The following is a 12079-nucleotide window of genomic DNA, read 5'->3' on the forward strand; positions in this document are numbered from 1 at the left end:
TGCACTACACATTATTTTGCTGCAAATTTACAATAACCATGATGTTTGCAGATAGTTTAACAAACAACTGTTAACCTTAAAAAAAAACCATCATTTCACAGCTTTATTGACAAGTTTCCAATCTGTCTCACAAAGGTGACAAGTCATTGTGATTTGATGTGATTTGCCGTACTCACTGAGAAGGACAAGCAGAGAGAAAACCATTGTTAAAGGCTATCAATAGGACAGGAAGACTTTGATCACATCTTTGAGGCACCCAACCGTACAAAAAGGCCGAGTTTCTCCGGAGGAGGAAAGTATTTCACTTTGAAAGCAGCAGACCAACAGAAACAGCAGGTTTGTATTACAATAAGTTTTGACCCGTTTCATGCTGCTGTTTGTTGTCTGTTCAACAGGATGGCTACTCAGGAGGCTTATGAAGTTCTCAGAGGAGGATGTGCGGGTCTGTGAATATCTGTGTGTGTGTGTTTGTGTGTTCAGTGAACTTCTGAACCTTTAGATGCTGTTCATACAATCACTCGACGAAAGCCACCACCGCTGTCACATTTGTACTTGTGTGAACGAGTGGCTGTGTGTGAGAGTTGAAGGGGTTGGATGATATTGACATGAAAACAACCTCACATGAGTGGCTGAGTTACTGATTACAGGTGATGTTCACTTGTAATTTGTTAAAGATAAGACTCCCGTTTTCAGCACAAAGTCCTATGCAAAGGGACAGTCTGCCTTCCACCGCCATCCCTCAGAGGACCACTGCTGGTTGTCAGGTAAGTGCACTTTTTTTTTTTGAGACAAAATAGTTGCGTTGATCTTTTTGGGGCAAACTCTGGAAACAAATCAATGCACTGCAGCTAGACACCTTTTAGGATGTTACTACCTGAGACAGTATCTGGACAACGTTAGGGTCTTTTTTCCTGCTCGTAATCTTGTTGTGGCTTTTCAGGTCTTGTGCTATTCCATTTTCTACTGTCCTGGATTTCTCTGAAGCACGGCAGCATCATGAGCGTAGAATCCAAGAAAACACGTGAGGCATGCTGCTCCAAGCTTAAGGTCAGAAACCCTCACTGCTTTAATGACTGGAAATTTAAATGTAAACGTGAATAATAATAATAATGGATTGGATTTATATAGCGCTTTTCAAGGCACCCAAAGCGCTTTACAATGCCACTATTCATTCACTCTCACATTCACACACTGGTGGAGGCAGCTACAGTTGTAGCCACAACAACTGACAGAAGCGAGGCTGCCATATCGCGCCATCGGCCCCTCTGGCCAACACCAGTAGGCGGTAGGGTGATTTTGGTGTGTTTCTTTGCTTGTTTGCATTGTGTTGTTTTCAACAAAAAGTCACCAGCACCCCTTGGGAAAGACTGAAATGTCCCCAAACTGTTTGTGATCATTCACAGTTTGTTCTGTGACCTTCAACTCGAGTCCCTTTTCAATCATTAACGATCTTACTGTCAAACGTAAAGCTGGATGCAAGGCTTGCATTCCTAAAATAAAAATAATAATTGATTCACGGCTTTTTGTCAGAAGTCTTCAAAAGACAAACAAACAAAAAAAAAACGAAAAACCAAAATGAATGCACGATGCTTTTTTAAGGAACAAATTGCAAAAAAATTTTTTTAAAAATGCCTGATGTAGTAAATATTTTTTACATTTTGCCAGAAGGCTCAATAAACACTCCATTTTCAATTTTCTATCAATTATTTTATGGTCCAAAGGTTTAAGGGGTTCAATTCGGCGACCGTGGCTCAGGGGGTTGGGAAGCACATCTGTCGCCAGTTCAATCCCCAGGCTCTCTGTCCCGGCCACCTACAGGTGTTGGCCAGAGGGGCCGATGGCGCAATATGGCAGCCTCGCTTCTGTCAGTTGTTGTGGCTACAACTGTAGCTGCCTCCACCAGTGTGTGAATGTGAGAGTGAATGAATAGTGGCATTGTAAAGCGCTTTGGGTGCCTTGAAAAGCGCTATATAAATCCAATCCATTATTATTATTAATTCAGTGAGATAGTTAAGAAAAGAATGTGTTCAGTGATTAGCTTTTCATCAAGCAGGATACATTATATTATGCTAAACACTTTTTTAAATGTAGAACACAGTGCACATCTATAGCAAAATGTTTGCTGTCTGTTTAACATTTTACAAGTTATGGGTTTTCTTTTTTAGGGTTTTTTTGTATTGCAACCAAAAAAGAGGCTTTTTGGCTGCAATACAAAGAGAATTGTTTCTAACATTACCTAAACTGGTTGCAAAGCTTGCATACATGTTCTTATATTTGTAAAGAATATACTTGCTCATTACAAGAAAAGATATTTCTTAGAAAGAGGACTAACCAATCTAACTGAAAGGGATTTATCACCAATGGTCTTGGTCTTGATTCGTACTTTGGGTAGGTAGCTAGCGATTGTTAGAAACAATAAACAGAGTTTGTCTAGTGCTTAATGTTTTACCCTGATGGGATCAATAGTGGGATCATCTATTACTCCCAGTGGTGTGTGCTACAACTTTGACAAGATCAGTTCAGGAAAGATGATTAATAAGTGATAAATTAGTGTGGTGGGTTTTTAAAATCTGTTGTAACCACTCTTATTTTGGTATCAGTACACTAATCCCATCAAATGTCACTTAATGTAAATCACTGGTAAAAGCATTTGTGAAGTGCTGTGGGTATGTTTAGTGTGTGAGTTGATTCTATTATGGGAAACACTGTCATTCACCTCCCTATAGGTCACATCAGAAGAAGGGATTACAATTCAATCATCCAGGTCACAACAATCATTTTGACTGTTTAAAGAAATTCTGAGAAACCATTTGGCAGCTCTTTCCAGTAATCCAGTCCAATTAAATCTAGAAAAGCTCAATCTAACTGGTTATGTGTGTTTTCCAGCTCTTCCTGGCCTCCATGGCATTTGTATTTTTTGCCAAAGCCTTTGGTGGAGCTTACATGAAGAGCTCCATCACACAGATTGAAAGACGGTTTGATATCCCAAGCTCCCTGATTGGTGTTATAGATGGCAGCTTCGAAATGGGTATGCGCTTTTTTTTACTGAATGCAGCATGTTAGCATTATGGTTTATATCAACTACAGGAATTTATCTAATTTATTGACTACAAAGCACAAATTTCAGGTTATGTTATAAAGATAAGCAGACTGCTGAACTCTCATGCCTGGCAAAGACTGTAGCTGTTCATTGATTCATTCCATAATCATTCTTAGTTATTTTTAATTCTTCTCTACAGGCAACCTGCTCATCATCGCCTTTGTGAGCTACTTTGGTGCCAAGCTCCATCGTCCCAGACTGATTGGAATTGGTTGTCTGATCATGGCTGTGGGATCCTTCCTTGTAGCCCTGCCTCACTTCTTCCAGGGACTGTCAGTACAAAGTTTCCTTCTTCTTCATGAATATAACAATGAACCAATCAAATAATCAGATTACTAAGAGTTATGTTGAGCTCCCAGAGAATAAAGACTGGAAATGTTTGATAAGATTCATAAATGCCCAAAAGCTGTAATCGCATAAAATGGCTAAAAGTGCATGTGTGTTCTATAGCATCCAAGAAATGAAGGAGTATGTGTACTTACATGTTTCACAATTTTCAGATAATACTTTGAATATTTTCCAGGTATAAATATGAGACCAGTGTGTCTCACAAAGCTGCTGTCAACAGCACTGAGACCATCCTGCCCTGTCTGTCCAACCACAGCATGACTGATGCAGATGACACACTTGATGCAGAGACCAAATTAGGTATTTAGCAGCCACATTCCCTGCAATGGATCAGAAGTAAGATCACTCAAGTCTGAAATAGACTGTTTCGGGGTGATTTTAGTCATTTTTCTGTTTTAGATTTTATACACTATTCCGTTCATGATATGCACAATGTAAAGTCAAGTTTCTCCCCCCGCCCCCCAGAGTGTGAAAAGGCTGCTGGTTCACCCATGTGGATCTATGTATTCTTGGGAAACATGCTGCGAGGAATTGGAGAGACTCCCGTCATGCCACTGGGAATTTCCTATCTGGATGACTTCTCCAGAGAAGAGAACACCCCTTTTTATTTGGGTTAGTCATCATTTACGGTTTTGCTGTCTTTCACTGTTTTCATGCATTTTAACCTTTGGTAGAACCTCAAAATCCCATCCTTTCGTGAACCTCGGGACCAAAAAATGGTCCCGCCCCAAAAGTGCACTAAAAATGTTATATATCAATATTTTTTTCTACTTTAAATTAGTCAATCTTTTAAAACTACTTCTGCTTAAAATATCCATGTCAAGTTTTAATTATATTTTCATTGTTTTAACCCTTTAAATCCCAGTTTTATTACATGAGCGCCCTGTTTTTTTAGCCCCAAAAAACAAAAAAACTAAATATTTTCCAAAAAAAACATTTGAAGTAATATTTTATTGTTATTATAATTAGGCCTTTAGATGGACAAAAGATTGGCACGAACATTAATTTCGATCCGGTTTTAATTTTTTTTGCAGAAGCCAAAAATGTCCCCAGGCGGCGCTGCTGCTCCTGCTCCCCCGGGGAGGAGTGCCTCTGCCGCGGGTGTGTTTCGCGCAGCGCCGGAGCATATGGTTCGGTTCCCGTGTCTGCAGCACACACTTCCGCTACCACGTGAAAACAAATACGTCATTTCCTGTTGATTAAAAAAAATTAATGCACCCTCAAACGAACCTAAGGTCAGAAAATGGTCCGGAACGAGCAGCGGGCCAAGCTGCTGCTGTACGCGGGAAATTAGTCTGCCTTTTCCGGGTATCTGTCTCGAGCAGGCCGCTGGAGAACATGTGTATGTTCCAGCAGGCGTCACATGTGGAGCAAGGGCGCCACCCGGTGGACAAATAAAAAAATTACAACTCTAAGGCCTGTAGTCCAAAACGAAACCTAAGCTGGAAACCTGACGATCCCTTTGACCATAATTTTTCTGGCGTGAAAAATAGCGTTTATAATGGGTTTCAATGGGGCACAAATCGGCCACGAGGTTCGATAGTGGATGTATGCCTTTTATTCAGCCATTTAAGCTCATTTAAAAAACTCAGACTGAAATTTTAAAATAAAATGGGAAAAAAATACATGTTTGAAAATTTGGCTATACTCCATTAAACACAGTGGAAATGGCGTGGAATTAAAAAACGGAAAGGCCACGAAATGGTCCCAGGTTCTACAGAGGGTTTTAATACTATCCACTTATATTTATTATTTTATCCATTTTTTCATAACTGCTGTATCATGAACTTTGACATATTACCCTCTGTTTTTTGACATTTCTTTGACCTTGTACTCAATTATCCCTTGGTGTTTCCTCACTGCCTAAAATCCTAAACAGTTCAGAAGGCCGCTGTACTCCTCCATCATGGCCAAATCTCAAACTGCTCAATACTTATCTTCTCTTTTCCGCTCCGTTTGCCAGCCTGCATCCATACAGTAGGAATCTTGGGACCTATGTTTGGCTTCATGCTTGGGTCCTTCCTTTCCAAGATTTATGTGGACACTGGATTTGTGAATTTAGGTATGGTATTACAAAAAGTAATTTTTAATATTGTGTAACAATAATGTTTACCTGCGATGTTAGTAATATCCTGAATGAAGTGTTTAATTAGGCAGAGAAGACTTCTGGTTGACTTGAGCAACACTGAAACTCATTCGTGTCTCAATTTAGCAAAATGTTTTCTTCCATTTGGACTTTCTAACGCAACATGACATTACAAAAGTCAAACCATTTCTTTACTGAGTAATTATGGGTCTACCAGAAGCAAGAGGATTTCACAACACTTCATCCTGTTGACATAGTTGACATAAACTCTTCCTTCACTACTTGGATTAGAGCTATTGACATTCCCTGAGCCAGAGAACTGCCTCCATACTTCTAAAAATGACTAAGCTGTTATGATGAAAGGGCTTAGAAGTCACTTATAAAAGTCCTACACATAAAATGTCTGTAATAACCTGCGGTCTTTGCCTTTCCCCTTCTTCCAGACACCATCACCATCACCTATAAGGACTCCCGCTGGGTGGGAGCCTGGTGGCTGGGCTTCATAGTGACTGGCACAGTGGCTCTACTGTCTAGTATCCCATTTTTTTTCCTTCCAAAGTCTTTACCCAAGCAAGGGCAAGAGCAAGAGGAAATTCAAAGCAAAAGCACAGAGCTTGCAACAAAGACCGAGCAGGAACAATTCCTGCCAGAGGAAACCCAGGAGAAAGTCAAATTTCAGGAAATGGCTAAAGGTAATTCACTGCTCAGTAGAGCATTTATCCTAACAGATCTTTAAGAAAGTCTCGTGAAAATGCATAATTTTGTAGATATAACTGCTAGATTCAAATTCCCATTTAGTATAATTTGAGATTATTATTAAATTTTGATCTCAAAAAATCCATCATGAAAAGCATTAAACGTGATAAATAGTACATTCTCACTGGGAAAACGAGGTTTAGTAACGAGGTAATTTATGTCATTACAATCAGGCATGCCTTACAACCCCTATCCTGCTAATAGATAGTTTATACAATATTTTAACACAGCAATAATATTTTTATTTTACTTTATATTTACTTAGTTTTATGTGTCTATAAAAGTATTTTCCTCTTCTCTTTGATGTGCTTTGCACTTCACCAGATTTCATTCCATCTCTGAAGCGACTCTTCAGAAACAGAATCTACTCGCTGATGATCCTTGCCACCCTCGTGATTGTCAACGGCTTTATTGGCCTGATCACCTTCAAGCCAAAGTACATAGAGCAAGTCTACGGCCAGTCAGCCACCAAAGCCATTTTCCTCATAGGTACGGAGCAAAAACTGGCTTTCATTCACTTTCTGTTTTCTTCACTATGTAGCCCAAGGCAACTGAAACAATGATGTTATTGAAGGGAAGTCTGATTGCGAGTGATAAGGCAGACTGAAAATGCAAGAACTACTCCTTTTCTGTGTGTGTGTGTGTGTGTGTGTGTGTGTGTGTGTGTGTGTGTGTGTGTGTGTGTGTGTGTGTGTGTGTGTGAGCTAGAATGTTTGTCAAGTAGCATTTAATTACCAAGTGGCTAACCGGCAGGGTTATTGTTAGAATATGAATTGTTCTATCACCAAACGTTATAAAAACAGTTGGCTGCTGAACAAAACCATTTAATGCAAACAACTTTTGTGTGTACTCAGTACTCTGCGCATGAATGGACATAAGTAGACCTGCAAAGTCTGCTTATGGTACATTGCTGCAATTGCAAGAGCTTCTTGCTGGATTGTGAAAACATTATGGAGTTACCTTTTTGTTAAAATAAAATTGGTTCAGAAAATATACTGAAAACTGGAATTTATGCAGTTCCTAAATCCACCTATTTTACCATTCAAGTGCTCCTGTTTATGTGTTACAAGCTGATTTGCAGAACGAATGTTACTATGACAAAGCTAAAATTTTGACACACTGAAAAGGTTCATGTTTATAACTTTTCTATCCTTCCTTGTAGGTATATTGAACCTGCCAGCGGTAGCTCTGGGTTTCATCACTGGAGGTTTTTTGCTGAAGCGTTTCAAGTTGGGTATTGTTGGAGCAGCCAGGGTGGCAGTTAGTGCTTCTTTGGGGTCGTTTTGCCTGCTTGCCGTTCAGATTTTCATCCAGTGTGAAAATGCAGAGGTGGCTGGTCTCAGCATGTCATATCAGAGGTGAGTGGAATGGACACACAAGCCTATTTGTTAAGCTAGGTTACACTAAATTTTTGGAAGTTAAATAGTTTATTTTAGTCTTATAAACTAAAAATATGCTCATAAATGTCTCCACTGACAGTGTTAATGTGTCTTTACTTGTCTGTCTGTACCAGAGTCCCTCAAGTGTCCTACAACCCACAGACTTTGCTGTCTCAGTGCAATGGACATTGCTTCTGCTCAGTGAAGCACTGGGACCCGGTCTGTGCATACAACGGCATGACTTATGCCTCACCCTGCCTGGCCGGCTGCCAGACCTCCACCGGAATGGGCAAAGAAATGGTGATGATGGTCTAGACAAACAGAGAGCTTAGAACAGATAAAGATTTACTGTGAATAAAATAAAAAACAGCTCAAACTCACCGACAGACCACAATTAAGGCTGATTTTTAACTTTTTCTTCTTGGTTTTTAGGTGTTTCATAACTGCACCTGCATTAATGAGGCAGGACTAGCTGCAAACGCATCTGCAGTGCTGGGCCAGTGTCCCAGGAAGGATGATTGTGACATAAAATTTAAAATCTACATGGCGTTGTCTGTAATTGGGTCCTACATTTCTGCCTGTGGAGGAACGCCAGGATACATTGTTCTGCTCAGGTGCGAGACACAATTTGACTAAAGAACATCTGCTTCTAAGTTTGTGGTTAAGCAGATGTTCAAGCTTTTAGGGGTAACAAAAATCCATTTTTTTTGGAGTTAGTTTGGCAAACATGTATATACAATATGTACCCAGTGTTGGGAAGGTTACTTTTAAAACATATTCCACTACAGATTACAGAATACATGCCCCAAAATGTACTTGTAATGTATTCCATTATGTTACTCAATGAGAGTAACGTATTCTGAAAACTTGCAGCAATCTTGTATAGAAAACTATTCTGCATGGATATAAAACGGGTCCACGCCGGGCCCGCGCCTCCGAACTGTAGTAAAGGGGCCTCTGGACCTCATTCTTTTGAATAACAACTGAATGAGACCATTTATTTCAACAAAGTAACTGTATTCTGAATACCACCTTTTTAAACAGTAACTGTAATGGAATAGAGTGACTCATATTTAGTATTTTAAATATGTAACGCCCGTACATGTATTCCATTACTCCCCAGCACTATATGTACCATATACTGTTTATGGTATCACTGAAACTGGAACCAAAGGAGATCTACTCCTCAAAAGACCTGTTGTTTTAAAATGTATTAGGAAAAAGTTAGCAACTCTCTTTTTAAAAAAGAGAACCACTATGTACACTAAATATGCCTACAATTGCCATAAATTTTGCCAGTTGATGATTTCTTTTTTTTTTTACTCTTTAAATTATCTGATACGATATTAATTGAATTTCAAGTTCCAATCTGATACCACCTTATTGTGTGTTTTAATGCTCACATGTGTATCTGATATGGTATAATTTGGTCAACAATTCAGGTCTATACAACCAGACTTGAAGTCGCTGGCTTTGGGTATGCAGACACTGATCGTAAGAACTCTGGGTGAGTACTAAAACTAAAACCCAACCCACACATCGAGCCTTTAGGGGTAAAACTGTTTTTTAATCACATGTGATTTGTTTTACAGGTGGCATCCCTCCACCTATATATTTTGGAGCACTGATTGACCGAACCTGTTTGAAGTGGGGTACGAAGCATTGCGGTGGCCGTGGAGCATGCAGACTCTATAATGCTAATGCGTTTAGGTACAATTAAATCTTCATCATTGTGCTTGAATATGTCACTTGTAATGTACCACAGTTTAATTACCTCAATGCAGGGATTTCTAACCAGTGAAGTGACAATCTTTATATTTTATAGAATTTTGTGTACCTAAACTTGTACACAGACAGTTTGACTTGTACAAATATATGTTTTATGTAAACAAAAATGTTTAACATACAAATTAGAGCAAGCAATCAGACAGATGAACTTTCAGTAATTTGTTACGATGTACTGTACTTTCAGACTTACATACCTAGGAATGATTACTGGACTCTACTTCTTGGCCAACACAGTGTGGGGCTACCTCTACTACAGCATTGTCAAGCGACAGAAGAAAATAGCACTGAAGAATCAGTCCAAAGAAAATGGACAGGAGAGTAATGCAGTGACCAATGGACATGCCAATATCAACATTGCAGACATAGACGACATGGGCACAGAGTGCACTATTTAATGTGTTTTAGGAAGACCACACTATTGTTAAATATAAGTGAATGCCTGAATATTGTGCTGCATCCATACTGGACCAAATATTGGTCATTCTACAGCATCAGTACTTTTCGGAATTAAGCAGTAAACCTTGTTCTTTCGGGTAAAATGTAACAAAGCTCTAAAATGTAACAAAGCTTAATAAAACTAAAATGACACATTTTATACAGTACATCATAGGTGTCAAACTCTGGCCCGCAGGCCAAATTTGGCCCGCAGCCTAATTACATTTGGCCCGCGAAGCCAATACTAAATTATTATTAGAGCTGGCCTACTGGTATTATACAGCTAATATATATATTGTTTAGTATTAAGCTTTGCTTGTTCCATATTCAGTTTTTCAGCAAAACTTGTTTGAGTCCATAAGAAGAGATTCATTCTTAAATCTGGAGGAAGATTTTTTTTTCAGTAAATATTAACATTAGCCCGCGACCTTGTTCCAGTTTTGAATTTTGGCCCACTGTGTATTTGAGTTTGACACCCCTGCAGTACAAGAACATGCAGTCAAGAAAACAGAGCAGGGACACATGCTTTTCTTAATATCTGTCAGCAACACACCTGAGCAGAAACACACAGTTCATGTATGCTGAGACAAAGTAAGAAGAAAACGTGTCAGATTTTCAAAACAAGCTTGTCTCTGATCCTCTGTTTAAACTCAAGCAGCATTAGGTCAGGTAAAGCTAACAATGTCTTACCCTACAAGCTTATTTTAAAAGTGATTTTGTGGAGTACTAGTTTGATAGACATGTATATACTATATGTACCACATACTGCTTGTGGTAGCATAACCTGGTAATATTTTTTTATTAGTTAATTTCATAAATATACAATATAAAGTTTTGGGGGAATACACTTATGTGCAGTTTTCTAAAAATCAATACCACTCCTTTGTCTATGTGAAGTCACTTACCTTAGTATAACACAAAGAGTAGAAACATGGAAAAATAGGTAGCTGTCTAAAGGTAACAAACACCTCTAGCATCTCTAAATCTCACATCTGCTCAAGCCATGTAGAATAGAAACTCCAGAAGTCACGGAGAGTTAGCTGTGCTACAGTATTTCCTAACTAGCACCAGTGACTTTGATTTACAACTACGAAGACAAACAGCATATCGCTAACTGTGTCTTAGAGATCCTTGATGTTACAGCTAGCCTTGCTGCAACAGTAATTTTTAGGAAATATTCTAAGTCCGGTTCTTACTAAGTTAGAGAATGGACTTAGCATATTTCCTAAAATGTGAAATTAGTAGAGTAACATATTATTTTATTAAGTCTATAAGTTTATTTGTACTAAGTTACAGTAGATGTGACAGACATTTACATGTTGTCAAATAAACATACAGAATAGGATCTCAGTGTCCACTGAAAATGTGAATTCATTGTTTGAATGTCCCTCCTGAAATATGAATAATTGAGCTGCTTTATATACGTGCTAATCAAACTGATTGTGAAGGCTCATTAGCCATTCAGAGACTGTTCTGCACCAGCTCCAGACGAGCTTATCAGCCATGTTTCCAGTTTAATACCTCACAAACTTTGACACACATTTTTTTAATGCACATGCATTTTGAGCCATGAAGGAGAGGAAGATGAGGGGGCCATTGAAAGTTAGTTGCATTTAACAGCTTGAGGTAACCTTTATTCTGAAAAGGTTGCCTTTCAGACACATGTTACATCACATTGTAACACACAAATCCAAAGGTCATGAGAGTTCACAGAATCCTCGACTCAACAGTGTTTGCTTGGAAAAAGTTCGTAATGGTTGAGGCAGTGGACTAAGAGTGAGTGGGATAAATGAGAACTTGGATTTTATTTTGTTTTACTTTCCTACACCATGGTTGTTGTCTGAATGTATTATCAATCACTAGACAAAATTACTAGCAATAATGATGAGTTCTATATAGTGTTGGATATATTTGAGTTTGCCCGTACATGTTGTTTGGAAATCTTTTCAACCTTTTTACAATTTCTTTTTTGTCCTTGAAAAATATCTCTTGCATTAAAGACCAGTTTTGTCCAGATACATTTTGTTCTGCATTTTTTTGAATAACAACTCATTTTATCCTTTCACTCTAAAAGTGACAGAATTCTCTATACACTCACTAAGTTATGAATCAACAAGCTCTACAATATGTTACATTATTTAAAAAAGAGTCGCAATTAATAGTGACAAACTAACAGGTAAATACAAT

The 12079-nt window shown here is 38.6% G+C and overlaps 1 protein-coding gene across 1 annotated transcript; it reads left to right on the forward strand.

The window, feature by feature from the left end:
- The first annotated feature begins 533 nt into the window (after positions 1 to 533).
- slco1d1 (solute carrier organic anion transporter family, member 1D1) lies at positions 534 to 11908 on the forward strand. The gene is made up of 15 exons (XM_085436338.1): positions 534 to 764; positions 941 to 1047; positions 2887 to 3028; positions 3240 to 3372; positions 3624 to 3748; positions 3914 to 4060; positions 5412 to 5510; positions 5978 to 6226; positions 6615 to 6779; positions 7453 to 7648; positions 7804 to 7969; positions 8102 to 8283; positions 9112 to 9176; positions 9262 to 9379; positions 9642 to 11908. Exons 2-15 carry the CDS (start codon positions 997 to 999, stop codon positions 9850 to 9852), a joined length of 2049 nt encoding a protein of 682 aa, XP_085292464.1. The 5' UTR covers positions 534 to 764; positions 941 to 996; the 3' UTR covers positions 9853 to 11908.
- The last annotated feature ends 171 nt before the right edge of the window (positions 11909 to 12079 follow it).

Source organism: Copadichromis virginalis, linkage group LG17, assembly GCF_057382275.1.
Source record: "Copadichromis virginalis isolate Kocher_CV1m ecotype Utaka linkage group LG17, C_Virginalis_male_GT1.1, whole genome shotgun sequence".
Classification (NCBI taxonomy): Eukaryota; Metazoa; Chordata; class Actinopteri; order Cichliformes; family Cichlidae; genus Copadichromis; species Copadichromis virginalis.